At 36.7% G+C, this 15683-nt stretch overlaps 1 protein-coding gene across 5 annotated transcripts in view; it reads left to right on the top strand.

Annotated features, from left to right (window-relative positions):
* The window catches only part of ydjc (YdjC chitooligosaccharide deacetylase homolog), a 29918-nt gene extending 16851 nt beyond the window's left edge, over positions 1–13067 (top strand). For all 5 annotated transcript variants that reach the window (XM_044111633.1, XM_044111631.1, XM_044111632.1 and 2 more), the window contains 2 exons: positions 714–891; positions 12612–13067. In XM_044111633.1, coding sequence (XP_043967568.1) covers positions 714–891; positions 12612–12942 — 509 coding nt within the window. In that variant the 3' untranslated portion in view covers positions 12943–13067. The remainder of the gene's footprint in view (positions 1–713; positions 892–12611) is intronic.
* The last annotated feature ends 2616 nt before the right edge of the window (positions 13068–15683 follow it).

A 15683-nucleotide genomic window follows, 5' to 3' on the forward strand; every position in this document is an offset into this window, starting at 1 on the left:
TTGTAAAATAATGAGTACTCCACAGTGTCTAAGTAATAATAAAAACTAAATGTTCTTGTTCTGAAAGAATTGTTTCTGGATCTAAGTTTGTTCTAATTCCTTTTCTGGGCTGCAATAATAGGAGTCTCTGCATCTAATTAGTGAGTACTCTACACTTTCCAAAATATAAGCTAAAGAATGACCAATAAACTAATAAACTAGATCCTCTGGATTCCTAGTTTGTTCTAATTCTTTTTCTGGGTTAAAAGTGAGTACTCCACAGTTTCTAACAAAATAAAAATAAAAATCAGGGAAATCAGGACACATTAGGGCACATGGCAACACTCAGACAAAACAAAGACATGAGTGAAGGCGGTGACATCACAGGGCCATGAAACCACGTTGCTCAGCCTCCCAGTACAAGTCTGATAAGATGTAAATAGATGACTTATTGTCCAATGTGGACAATTTTGACAATATCCATGGTGTAAGTGGACATTGTCACTTGCATTGATAATTTTGGACTGTGTCTAACCATTTCTGAAAGTCACTACACAATTGGACTAAATTGGAATAAACAGGATTATTTGATTTTATTTATATGATTTGGGTTTTTAGAGATTTTGTAAAGTGCTTTGGGCTGCCACTTGTTGTAATTAGGAGCCACAAAAATAGTTTGAAATGAACTTGATGGAGAGAGGATTTAGTTCTGTTGTATTCTTTATACTGTCCAGATGTTCGTGAAGTGTTTGCACAAGTCCTCTCTGATGTAAGGATTCCATTCACTCGTGTTCCAATGGAGCCAGGTTTGCACAGCTGTCCGTGGGTTCCAGCACACCTCCACACTTTTTACATGGAAGTGGAAAAGGATGCCCTGGACTCTATCCCTGTCTTCAAACACCATGGAATCAGGTATATTTGTGTGTTTATGAGGCAAAGATAAAGCATCTACTGGTTTGCTATTTTTCTTCTTTTTTTTTTTTGCTTTTTGTTTTTAACTTGGGTTCTCCTTAGTTTCAAAACACATGCTTACATTGCTGGAGAAAAAAGATGCTAGAATAGAGGGGGAAAGCCATCAACTGTAGCATATGTCAAGATATATTATTAACCCCTTAACCTGCACCGGAACGCTCAGTGCAGTTTTCCCATTGTATTTTCCGGGGTTGAGGCCAATGATCATCCTAAACAACAGAAGCTTTCTACTTCAACCAGGCGAATGAATAGCCTCGCTAGCAAGGTAGCCTCAATGGCCGTGGCTTCCTCCGACACTGAACCACCTGGCAAAAGTAAATGCAGAGAACCTATTTCCATGCCCCAGCTGGTCACAGAACTATCTAAGCAGTGGAACAACTTTAAAGAGGATGTGACCACATTAATTCAAGAGTCGATTCAGACTCTGCAAGCATCGAAAGACGGACTGCAAGACAAAGTTGGCTCTTTCCAGGGCTGCCTTGTAGAATTAGAAGCTGTAGAAGCTGAAGTTGAAGCTGAAGTTAAAATTGGATTATCATGGCTGACTTATGTAACAGCAGTGTATGAGGGGAGGCCTCAGCAGTTCGCTTTACTAGTTGGAATGTAAAGGCCAGGAGAGGACCAGTGAAACGGGCAAAAAATTTTGCCCACCTTAAAAAACTAAAATCAGAAATAGCATTTCTACAGGAAACACATTTGGTCTCTGCAGACCATATAAAACTTAAGAAGCCTTGGGTGGGACAAGTTTACCATTCACAATTTAATACAAAAGCAAGAGGAATCGTGATATTAATTCATAAAAACATACAGTTTTTTTATAGTATCTGGTTCCCTATATAATATGCAAGTTACATTTGCAACTGGGATGACCCCACTTTCATATCCAGGTTAATCTCTAATTCTTAATGTTTGATCTTGGGTGGTGACATGAACTGTGTAATGGATCTGACCCTAGACCGATCAGCATCAACATGGCTCAGGCCTTGGCAGCATTCATGAAAGACGTGGGCTGCATAGATCCTTGGTACTTTTTGCTTCCAGCATATATAAAGAGAGACTTTGTTTACAAATGCACTACAATCTTAACACAGGACATGGAACAATCCTCGCTTAGATCCAGAGGCTTTATATATGAACACAGTGAGAGGGCGGGCCGCCTCCTGGCACACTGACTTAAAAGTCGGTCAGCAGCGCAGCTCATATCACAGAGGGGTCGCCACTCTTTCTCTAATATATGCAGGTTTATTGGTGGTGTCCATTCTCCTGCATTGGGGGAGCCCCCCAAGGTTCTGGTCTCCCTCGATGCAGAGAAGGCATTCGACCGGGTCGAGTGGCCCTACCTATTTATAGTATCGGCAAATTGGTAACAAATTGGCAAATTTGGGTTTGGGCCCAAATTTACATCATGGGTACAACTGTTGTATACATCACCCAAAGCAAGTATAATCACTAACAGAACAAGGTCTAGGCCCTTTCTCTGTCCAGGGGTACCAGGAAGGGTTGTCCTCTCAGCCCGCTCCTCTTCATTTTGGCTAGTGAGCCACTTTCAATTATGCTAAAGACTTCTCTGGGCTTTAAGGGAATTTATAGAAAACAGCTGGAACATTGACTGTCCTTATACGCGGACGACTTCTTGCTCTACATCTCGGACCCAGTATCTTCAATCTCCAACATTGTGAATTTGCTAAACTAAATTTTCAGGATACAAGCTGAACGTCCTGAAGAGTGAATGTTTTCCAATTAATAATTCAGCACGAAATTGACTTGCCCTTCCCTCTCTCTAGAACAGGATTCAAATATTTGGTAATCAATGTAAAGGCGAGAGGATATGATCTGTTTGAAAAAAAAAAAGTCAACCCTCTACTTAATAATCTTAAACGTGACTTTCAGAAGTGGAGTGTCCTAATTTTATCTCTAGCTGGCAAAATAGCTTGTATTAAAATGAATCTTTTACCAAGATTTTCTTTCAGAGTATTCCAGTTTTTATCCCAAAATCATTCTTCAGATTTATTGATAAACAGCTGACCTCATTTTCTTCAGAGACACAAGGAAGAGGGAGGAATGGCTCTACCTAACTGTTTTATTATTACTTGGCAGTAAACCTTCAAAAAGTATGTTGACTGGTGCCAATTAGAACTGAATGCATGTAAGCCATCATCATTCCCTGCATTAGTTACCTCAAAGCTTCCTCTCTCTCCTAAGCAACATTCTTCATGCCCAGTTATAATCTCCACCCTAAAAATATGGTCACAATTTAGACAACACTTCAATATGACAAACTTCTCTACACTTCCATATGTGATAACCATGTTTTTCCTGCCATCCATATTAGATCCTGTCTTTACCCATTGGCAGACAGCAGGCTTACGTAAATTTAGTGACTTATATATCGATGGTATTTTCGCTACCTTTGATGCTATTTCCTCTAAGCGTTCCTTCCTATTCCAATATCTCCAGATTCAAGACTTTATTCATAACATCAGTCCTTGCTTTCCCAATGGACATCATTTTGCAAACTCCAACACAATGTAGAGGTCTCATCTCCAAAATTTATAACAGCATCTCATCACTCAATACAGTAAAGCTCGATGAGATCAGGGCAGAATGGTCAGAAGAACTTGGAATACACATTTCTGATGAGACCTGGAATCATGCATTACGTAGAGTAAATGGGTCAACATCATGCTCTCGACTTGGACTAATTCAGTTCAAGGTCCTTCATAGGATTCATTACAGTAGAGCCAGACTCAAGAATTTATTCTACAGTCAGTGAAACTTGTGCTTGTTTCCTTATAGCTAAGGCAAGTTTATCTCACATGTTCTGGTTCTTAAACAAACCGTCCGACTTCTGGGCCACAATTTTTCAGATTCTATCTGAAACCTTTGAAATAGGTATCCAGCCCAGTGCTGAATTGGCAATATTTGGAACTCCAGGGGAGGGGATATCATTAACACATGATTTTAAAAATGTACTGGCTTTTTCAATTTTTCTCACCTGAAGAACAAAACTGTTAGTGTGGAAATCAGAACACCGACCAGGGCTTCTGTTTGGTTGAAAGATCTGACCCTGTTCTTTAAGTTTGAGAAGATAAAATTTTGTGTTAGAGGTTCAATCAAAAAATTTGATAAAACTTGGGCCCCTCTATTATTTTATTTTGAGAGACTGGATACTTGAGAGTCGCACACACTGCTGGCTCTGCTGTGTGTGTGCCTGCCCCCCTGGCTCAGAGGCCTCGGTGAGTCCTTGTGGTTCTGGCCATTAACAGTGATTGTCAACCTGTGCAGTTTTAAATATCCATGTCCAGCATCCATGTCGTTTTGTGTACCCTTGCTTGTGTGGACACTTGTTTGTATGTTGTCCACGTTTTTGAGTTGTACTGGTTTGGTCTCCTGTTAGAGTGCTGGAGGGGAGGGGGGGGTGGATAGAGGTCTGACTGTACGCTAACCTCCACTGACCCCTAGATATGCTATATTATTTATAGAATTCTAGGTAATTCCACCATCAGTAATGTTGTGTCTACCAGAGGATTCCTCTGGTCATTATCTCTCATTAAAGCCTCATTGATGACTGTATGCTGAAGCACTGAGGAGTTACAGTCACTTGAAGTTTATATATTCGATGTTGTCCAAGTGTGACATTTGGAGACTCCAAATGGAGACACCTGTACATCCTCAAAAATAAACATGTCAAAAATGACATTTGTTTTTGTGCTATTTTGATCAGTCTTGAAATCCATGAGCAGAATACCTCATTCTACAGATTTATTGTATTTTCCAGTCCATACATTCAACACTCAATGTGCATTTACAAGAAATAAAAATGAAAAATCTGAGTGAAGCAAAACTTTTCAATTTCTTTTATATTACAATAGCTACAAACTACGTACAGTTAAAGTATTTTTGACTGCAAAAATAGAAAATTTAGCTTATCATCTTAAAAGAACCAAGTTTTGGCATGAACTCCAAATTGTTCAAAAACAGTAGTTAAAGGGTTTACCTTTACAGCCATTTGTGGTGATTTAGAGATTGAGGGTTAAGGGATTTTAAAGAAGTGAAAAGGAGTAAGATATTTAATTTACTACAACATTGACTAAATAAACAAGTAATATGGTACATGAAAACAATATTGTTAGTATTTATTTACCTTGCATATACACCTATAAAACTATTTCATGCAGAGTTAAGCAAACAGTAGAACTTATTTTGATTTGTTTGGTACAAATGGAGACCACTTATCAATAGAACCTGGAATCCAAAAACTCAGGCATGAATCAAACAGTAAATTTAATCAGAAAGAAGATGCCTAGTGTAACGATAATTGAGTGTTAGTCAGAACCCAAAACGGAGCCAAAACACGTGTCCAATACACCAAACTTTTATTATAAGAACAAACGTGAAAAAGGGGCTCTAGAGGGTGTGGGCTCACAGGTGGATTGGTACTGGGGAGTCCAAAGGTTGGGGAGAATGGGCAAAGGAGTTGACTGGGGAGCTCGGAGAACAAACAGGGACAAAAAACAACCAACCAGAGTCTCATTAGTAGAATCAGTCCAGGTCATGCACGGATGGGTCTCAGGTACAGAAAATCCAATAAACGGAAGGCTGGAGGCAGGTTCAGAGGGAGGCTGGGTTCGGCAACAGGAGATCAGACTTCTTCAGGAGGACTGGGCAAAATCTGTGGTCAAGAACAGGCAGAGTCAAAAAACCAGAAAACTTCATGGAACAAGGAACAGTGCTTGAAAGCTGTGACCAGAGCAACAGACGATCTCGCACTGAGCTTCTTCTTCTTCTTCTTTGATTTTTAACGGCAGCTTACATCCATTATTGTTGTATTACTGCCATCTATTGGATCCTATTATCTAAACCTCAAATCCTCATAATGATCCCAGTATTTTTTAAAAAACGAAAGATCTTCTTTTTTCCCTCAGTATCAGTTAACTGATCAACCACATTCTTAAATTTCAATTCCCTATTACAACCTAATTCAGTTTTTAATATTCTTCTTTGATCTATATATTTCCTACAATTAATAAAAACATGTTCCATTGTTTCTACATCATCACACCAACTACATAAACCAGTAAGATGTTTCCCCATCTTAAAAAGAGTTCCATTTAAAAAACTGTGACCGGTTCTTATTCTATTTATAATTATCTCCTCCCTCCTATTTATTCCTCTAATCCTTTCTACCTCAACTGTATTTTGTATCTTATACAAATGCCTTCCATTTATTTCATTATCCCACCTAATTTTCCATATCTTCTTACTTTCTTTCCAAACTATACTTTTTCCTTCAGATTTAGATAACTTTATTGGCATATCAATATCTTCTTTTTAATGCTCTTTCATTACCCAAAATACCCACATGAGCCGGAGTCCAAAATAATATTAAATTTTTATTTTGTACACATAATCTTTGATATACAATCATAATCTCATATAATATATTTTTATGATTATTTGTAATAACCCTTTTCAATGCTCAACAATGCAGATAATGAATCACTGCAAACTATTATTTTATTTATATTAGCATCCTCCACCCATTCTAAAGCTAATAATATGGCACATAATTCTACTGCATATACACTTAGATAGTTTGAGGTTCTTTTTGAAATATTAATCTTTAATTCAGGAATCACTACTGCTACACTGGTTGTTTCATTTTTTGGATCTTTTGAACCATCAGTATAAATTTGTAAATAGTCCTTATATTTATTCTGTATTTTATTATAAAATTCTTGACAGATGTCTGTTATATTTCTTTTCTTAATATTTGATAATGATCTGTCTACGTTCATATGTTTCCATGTCCATGTAGGTCTCAAAGGCCACAAAACTGTTGGACTGAATTCCTTGGTATATACATTGAATATTTTTGCTATGTCATCTCCAATCCACCCAAAACTATTCATTTGTTTCTTTCCTCTTTCCCAACAATTCTCTAATACTTTCTTAACAGGATGATCTTCATTATGTCCTTTTAAATTAATCCAATAATTTACCATTAACTGTTGTCTTCTGATATATAATGGCATTTCTCCTGATTCTATTTGTAAAGCACATATTGGAGTTGATTTAACTGCCCCTAAACAAATTCTCAATGCTCTAGTTTGAATAACATCTAATTTTTTTAATCTAGTTTTAGCCGCTGAACCATATACCACACTCCCATAATCTATTCTTGACCGAATTAATGACACATACACATTTTAAGTGATTGAAAATTTGCACCCCATGTCAATCCTGCTAAACATCTCATAATGTTAAGAACCTTTTTACTTTTCTCCATAATATGTTCTATATGATTTCCCCAAGTTAATTTCTTATCAAACACTACTCCCAAAAAACGAAAACAATCAACTCTTTCCAACTCTTTCCCATATAAATACAACTTTTTATCAAGCCCAATTTTTTTATTAGTAAAGAACATTACTTTTGTCTTCTCGATTGAAAATTTAAAACCCCACTCTATTCCCCACTTACCCACTTTATCTATGCCTTCCTGAACTTTCAAAATTAGATGTTCTACATTTCTTCCCCTTTTCCATAATGCTCCATCATCAGCAAACAGTGACTTGCCATAGCTAATTGATACTTCTTTAAAAATATCATTAATCATAATTGTAAATAATGTTGGGCTTACCACACTTCCTTGAGGAGTTCCATTTTCTATTTTACATGATTGTGAAACATGAGATCCTATTTTAACTTGAATAGTTCTATCACATAAAAAATCCCATAACCAATTAAACATATTACCTCCTATACCTATCTGATGTAATTTAATCATTAACCCTTCTCTCCATAGCATATCGTATGCTTTTTCCACATCAAAAAATACAGCAACAACAACTTCCATTTTAATCTGAGCTTTTCTAATATCATCTTCTAAACATAAAGCAGGATATATAGCTCCTCTCCCTCTACGGAAGCCACTTTGATAAGGAGAAATTATATTTCTTGACTCCAAATATTGTATTAATCGCTCATTCACCACCCTTTCCATCAATTTACAAATATTAGAAGTTAAAGCAATCGGTCTGTAGTTTCCAGGATTACTATGATCTTTCCCAGGTTTCTTTATCGGAATAACAATATAACAATGGCTTCTTTCCATTTACAAGGCAGTCTACCCTCTTTCCAAATCTTATTATACAAAATTAGTAATTTATTTAAAACATCATCACTCACATGTCTTAGCATAATATAACACACTTCATCTTTACCTGGAGCACTATTCCTAGTACTACCCAAAGCTCTTTTCAGTTCTCCAATAGAGAAAGGATAATTCATTAGATCATCAGAATTACACTCTTTCCTTTTTAAAATTTCATTATTTTCCCTTTTAGTTTCCTCTCTTCCCTGTATCTCATTAAATGATAAATTTTTTCCACTATGTATCTCCACAAACGCACTTACTAATAGCTCAACCTTTTCTCTGTCTGTTACTGCTACTATATTGTTTTTATTAAATATCTGATAACTCCATTCTCTTCTATCCCCCCCCCATTTTTTTGATCATTCCCCAAACTTCCCCTATCTTTGTATTACTGCCAATTTTGTCACAGAAATTTCTCCAATATTTTCTTTTTGCACTTCTTATTATTCTTCTTACGTTTGCCTGTGATTTTTTATATTCAATTAAATGTTGAAAATTATGAAACCTTTTAACCAATTTAAATGCTTTATTTCTTTCTCTGACTGCTGTTCTACATTCATCATTCCACCATGGAACTAACGTTCTCCTATTTTTCCCTGATGTCTTTGGAATGGACTCCTCAGCAGCTGCTAAAATACTCTGACTGATCTCTTGATTCATATTTTCAATACTCAAATCATTTTGAATATTTAAAATCTTACATTCACATAATTTATTAAATTTACTCCAAATTGCTTTTCCAAATACCCACTTTCCTCCTACCACTTCAGGTCTCTGTATCTGACTCATCCTTATGTTGCTGGTTATAATGTAATGATCACTGCCAAGAGACTTATTTTTAACTTGCCAATCACACAATGGGGCCAAACAACTGGAAACAAATGTTAAATCCAATACAGATTCCTTACCTGAATTTATATCAATTCTTGTCTTCTTACCATTATTCAAACATACAAGATTATTACTATCTAAAAAATCTTCTAAAACTTTTCCATTATAATCAACTTTTTCACTTCCCCATAATGAGTGATGAGCATTAAAGTCTCCACACCAAATAATATTTCCTTTTAAATCCATCTCCTCAAGTTTACTTATTTCAAGCTTCTTACAGGATTATAAAATTTATAATCAATATTATCTTTTCTTCTATCCATATTTCGATTGCTACATATTCTAAATCCCCTTTACTTTCAATTATTTTATATGGAATAACTTCCTTAATCAAAGAAATACACCCACCCCCATTTCCTTCTTTTCTATCATATCTCACTGAAATATATCCCGATACTCTGAAATCCAAAAAAGGCTTCAGCCAAGTTTCCTGTATACAAATTATATCAGGTTTATCTTCCTGCTCATAAATGAACTGTTTAAAGTCTTGACCATTTGACAGAAGACTCCTTGCATTCCATTGTAAGATTAATACTATCCTTCTTGGCTTGCTTGGCTACACAGTTCTCCCCTTATATCTTCCCATCGAATATTCTTCAAATCTAAGCTATGGCATGCTGCCTTGACAATAATCTGAATCCTTTCTGTCTTTGATTTCACATCTGAGGTTGCATTTATTACTCCTGCAATAAAAGTCACCATTTTCTTTTTTTCCTCTTCTATTTTCCTTTTGACTAATTCCATAACCTTTTGGATTACTTGTTTTTCTTCAGTCAGAGATTTTCCATCTTGTTTCTCTTTTCCAACCATCTTACACGCTTCTACATATGTAACTTTCTGCATAACTTTTGTTTTCTGTATCAATGTTTGCTGTTTCATCACTTCACATCCCCAATAAGCTACACTATGCTCTCCTCCACAACTACAGCACTTTGGTTTAACTCCAACTCCACATTTTCCATATTCATGGTCTCCAGAACATCGGGCACATCTCCTTTTTCCTTTACACATTTTTGCAACATGGCCAAATTCCTGACAGTTGAAACATCTTACTGGTTTAGGCACAAATTCCCTGACACTAAATCTTATCAAACCAAAGAAAACCTCCTTTGGCACTTCTTTTGACTCAAACTCCACCAACACAGTTTCTGTCTCAACTTTCTCTGGACCCTTTGTCATCCTTCTTGCGTTTTTTACTTCCCTATTTCTTTCTTTTAAATTCCCAACTAAATCTTTCATGTTTACACTTAGAGGCATTCCTGTGATAATTCCTTTACTTTCATTATTTATTTTTTCCCCCACTCTAACAACTGTTCTAACTTTGACTTTACACACCCACCCAAGTTTCTTCGCCTTTTCCACCTGATCTTCTGAATTACACCCAATCAGGAGATTTCCATCTCTCAGTATTTTAGCATGTTTTATTTCTCCCACATGTGCTTTAAGTGCTTTTGTTAACTTAATTGGATCGATCTTCTTAATCCCTTCATCTTCATCAAATCTTACTATAATGTTTAGATTTTTTAATTCTTCTGTTTTCCCCTCAATGTCTTCACTATCAGTACCTTCTGTACTTTCTTCATTTCGCTTTTTCCTCTTTCTTTCAGCGGCTCGCTGTTTCTTACCACCCTTCCCCACCTTTTCCCACTCTTTCCCTTCATTTTGATCATCCATCTCTTCCTCTTCGCTACAATCCATACTTTTCCAGTCACTCCTTTCTAAATCCACCATTGCCTTGTTCTGTTTTAAATCCAAGCTAACAGCTGCTTTTGCCTGGATGCCTTGACTTTGCTGCTGCTCTCCTCTGCTCCATTCAGTCCTATCCGTCGTCCGTAGTTCCAAACAGTCCAGTACGATTCGTTTGCGCCTCTCACCGACCTGCTCTCTCCTCCACTCCAGACCGCCCTTTCCTCTGGCCTCTCACTGAGCTGCAGAAGAGCAGCTGGTTAAATAGGGAACGGCAGCGTGCAGGTGAGGGTAATTAGCAATCAGCCCAGTGGAGGAGCTGCAGGGCTGAAAACATGACAGCCTAGCACACACATTAGTTCAGGGGTATCCAACACTTTTGAGACCAAGGGCTACTTTTTCTCTTACCAGGTGGCTGAGAGCTACCACACGACACAAACATATAAAAACACCTGTAACTTGTCAGAATCCACAAAAAAGTCTCAAACAAGTGGTTGGCTATTTTGGATCAAAGACATAATTTTGTCTTCTTTACATACATTGAGCGAACTCATCCCAAATCTTTTGACATGCAGACTTCAGAATCACTCAGCACATTTTTGAGGCGTTGAAGAAGAAAAGTTTTGAAAAGCTTTTGGCTGCATCAAAGCATGCATGTGTAGTCAAACATCAAGATCTGACTATTTGCCATAAAACATCAAGGTGGAATAATTTCCTCATACAATCTCCCAGCTGCATCACACTTTCTGTGACCAGCACTAGTCAACTGGTGACACCACCCTAACCCCACTCTCTTTGAAATGGACACCACCTGTTTTGCTGCTGGAGGTCTTACTTTTACTCCTTGATTCATGTAGATTTAATCCTGTGTCTGACATACAACAATATGATGCTGAAATATTTTCTCAACACTGTCCCCTGGCTGGACATTGTGGGTGTGTCAAAAGACACAAGTTCATTATTCTAAGAACTTGGCCATTGTTCTTAGAATAATGTCTATATATATATATATATATATATATATCTAACAAAAAAAAAAAAAACTCTCAGGCCCCTCAGGGTCACCCATCCAAAGAAGCAAGGAAATCATTAAAATGTGCATTGCTAATAAATCTTCACATTATTTCAAATATTTTGCATGATAAAGTAACAGGGTCACCGGGTTTAGTAAGAGATGATGCTAGCCTCCCTGCAGCACATGTTGGGGGAGATTAAGCACCTGTAGCCGATTTAGAGTTCTTAGAGTTGCTCATTTTGGATGGAATAGTCTTAACACAAACTAATGCTAATGATTAAGTTGAAAATGGAAAGTAAGGGTCAGTGAAATAGGAAAGAAGTATAGGGTTAAGTGGGAGTCCTCTTGCTTGTGTCCTCTCTCTACATTCCATAACTGGACGACTCCCAGAAACAGTATTTCCATCATAAGAGAAGAAGAAAAGATGGTGGAGTTTCTACCTTCCTTCTGGAAGCTTTTCCTCTCCTCACCTGGACAACAGACTGGATTGAAGACTGTACTGTCCCATCATCCATCTCACCGAGTAGTGAGTTGATATTCCCTACATTCACAGAGAGAAGTGATGGTTTAAAACTCTTTTGGTTGTCAGCAAGTCTAATCTGTAGCTTAGCCTCAGTCTTGCAGCCCTGATACCTTCTCCTCCTCAACTCCACATGCCTCTGCCAACAGCTCTTCTCTTGAATAAATGAGAGAGATCACTCTTTTGTAAGGGTTTGCTATACCCATATGCTGGTGTTAATTTTTACATATATATATATATATATATATATATATATATATATATATATATATATATATATATATATATATATATATATATATATATATATATATATATATATATTATTGTTTTTAGAGCTCTTATTCCTCCTTTTGTTGTAATATTGTAATATTTTATAATGTTTGCAGGTGGCCAGACGTGTACTTGGGACTCTCCACCATGGGTCAGAACATGTCAGTTTCGAGCCTGCAGAGGGCTCTCAAGCAAGCTTTGGGAACAAGAACTTCTAATACCATCTCCAGAAGAGCACCTGACCTTCATCAACCAGTCGTCACAGTAGAGCTCATGGTTCATCCAGGTTACCCAAGTCATCCTGATGAAGGTGGCTGTGGGGAGGGCCCAGATGACTTCTCCCAGTCTGCTGAAAGAGAACATGAGCTGAATATGCTCAGAAGTCCATCTGTCCTGGAGCTTTACTGCCAGGAGGGAGTCCAACTCTGTGGTTTTAGAGACCTTTGACAACTGTTGTCATGGAATAGTACAGTTTTACACTTGTTGATAAAGTTTATATATGTAGAGTCATCAGAGATGTTTATAAAACTAATTGAGCCTGAAAGGTTTAATTACAAGAACTTCAAATCCTGTACCATGTGGAACATTTTGTTTACTAAAATAGGTCAGGTAATCAGAGGGAATTTCTTAAATAATTTTGTTTGGACAAAATCTAATTACATTTAAATATATAAAAGAAAGTATAACTCAGGAAGTTAAACTAGTTGAATACAGTCTAAAAGGTCATGTTGTACAATTATTTTTAATGCTTCCTTATTTATGATGGAAGCGTTTAAAAGGTAGCTCCCGGCTGGATCAAACTTTCTTTCTCCTAACTTATCACATACATTTGATCAATTGGTGACATGAACTCCCCCCTCTTACCCACCTAGGAGGAAGTTTCCCTTTTCCTACTGTTTTTTTTCTTTTTACTCTATGATTAATATAGATTTAAACATGTACTTAATGAAATAGAACATGTTGGTAAATCCTTCTCTCAACATGAGCTGCTGCCTGGAGCATGTGGGCGTGGCTTAATGGCAAATTGTCACTGTTCGCATACATTTGACTCTAAATCACACATGGATTACCTGATTTGCACCAAACTTCATATGATTTACCTTTTATGAGCCCAGTTGTCTTAAATAGTAATTTGACTCCACTGCTTCCTGTAGATTATTCCAACAGCTGTACCTCCTTAATACATCAACCAATCTGGATCAGATTTTTTGTGCATCATCAGTGATAGTGTAGTTGGTCAAACACAGAGTAGTCTATTTTATAAAATATATATTTTTTAATATAGTACATCCATCAGTTTCCTTTGTAAACTTAGTGATTTTCTTAATGATTTTAAAATAGAGGTTGAAAACATAACACTTTCCAATAAAATACAGTCAGTACCATCACCATGTTTACTTAGTAACAGTAAAAAGAAAGGCAAACAGAAAAAAGGACACCTGGAGCAATCAGACAGCAAGTAAAGCAGCACACCTGGACCAGCTCTCAGCTGGATGAGCGTGACAATCAGAAAGCCAAAAAATAATATTAGTCATCGAGATAGTAGTGTAAAATGCTGGTTCTACTCCTGCTGTTGGACCGCCACCATACATTACTGAGAAATAATATTTCACAGACGTAGTGCTGCTCAACATCCACTCGGCAGTGAACTCTCACCAAATGTCTGCTTAAAGCTGCAGCAAGTAATTAAAAAAAAAAAAAGATTCTACATGTATAAAGACGTTTGCTATGAGCTAACATAAGATAGATAATCATGAAAAAAATAATCGATCTCTTCTCCCTCCTCTTAGCATTCTGCAGTGGTTTTGAAGTTTGACTCTATAGATCTCTGCAAGATTCTTGAATCTTCTCGATTTGATAATTTAGTCCACGATCATCTCTTTGGCTGGTGCATCTTCTCCTGCCAAATGTTGCCCTTCCACTAGATTTTCATTGATATGCTTGGAGACAGCTCTCTGTGGACAGCCAGCATCTTTAGCTATGAACGTTTGTGGCTTACCCATCCTATGGAGGGTGTATCAAGTCTTCTCCATAATGAATGGAACTGAGACAATTGAACCAAACTCAAGCAGTTTAATAACACCTGGTGGTGCTTTGACTTTAGTATATATATATATATCAGTGACATGCATATAATAGAACCTCACCTGTCAACCTGGAAAATAATATATAATGATAAAATAATTGATATGGTTATTTTTACCTTGTGGTTTGTGCTGTAAAGTATTTATTTTTCATTTAGCTTAACCAAATCTTATTAGTTTTTTTTCAAAATGGCTGAATTTTCCTATTTTCCCATTGAAATGCTCAGAAGCGAAGCTGGTGAGGCAGCAGCGCGTAGAGCCCCACCTGAGATTGATCAACCTCTCACTAACTACACTGGCTGCCATTCTATGGGAGCATGCTCCTCCTGTCTGTATTTCACCAATAAAATGGTTAAAAAACATTAATGTATGAACTGATTTTCCATAATTTAGCTTATGTATTATAATGTACAGTGTTTGCATGGGGGCATAAATCCCATCTCATTATTGGGGGAGGACCATAAACAGGGACATTTTTAAAAGTAATTTTGGGGGTCTGGCAAAGTTACAGTCAAATGTAATGTAAAATGTGGTTTAATTCTTTTTTATTGTGTTCAAGCTGCACCACCAAAAATGACTAGTATGTAGCAATGCATATCAAATATATTTTTGTCAGTAAACAACTTGTTGAGATCCATAGAAGTCAAATTAAGATTCAAATGTCGATTACATATGAGTTAATAAAATTCCTCATGAATATTGATTTATTGCAGTGGTTCTCAAGACAAGTTATGTGTTATTTAAATTGGAACTTCAGTTGCTTTAAACTTTTAGATTTTGTTTTTGTTTTTCTATGTCCTGGATGGTAGAGAACCTATAAATATGTAGAAATTGAATATCTGGGAGTATCATAACTTAAACTTAAGGCTCAGCACCAGCGTTTTCTAGAAAAGTGCTCAGATTTTATTTTGTGATTTTAAAGGCTCTACATTGAAGATGATAACAAATAAAGGGGTTTTTTTTGTTGTTGTTTTTTTACTGTCAGCTGCTCTGCAATAGCTCTTCAGCTCTCGGCTCCCATACTGTCAGCTAATGGTAATGCTCATCCGCTCCCTCCAGTTTCAAACTCTTCTCATTAAAGTAAGAGTTAGAGAGCTAAATATA

This window comes from Gambusia affinis, linkage group LG03, assembly GCF_019740435.1.
Source record: "Gambusia affinis linkage group LG03, SWU_Gaff_1.0, whole genome shotgun sequence".
In the NCBI taxonomy this organism is placed as follows: Eukaryota; Metazoa; Chordata; class Actinopteri; order Cyprinodontiformes; family Poeciliidae; genus Gambusia; species Gambusia affinis.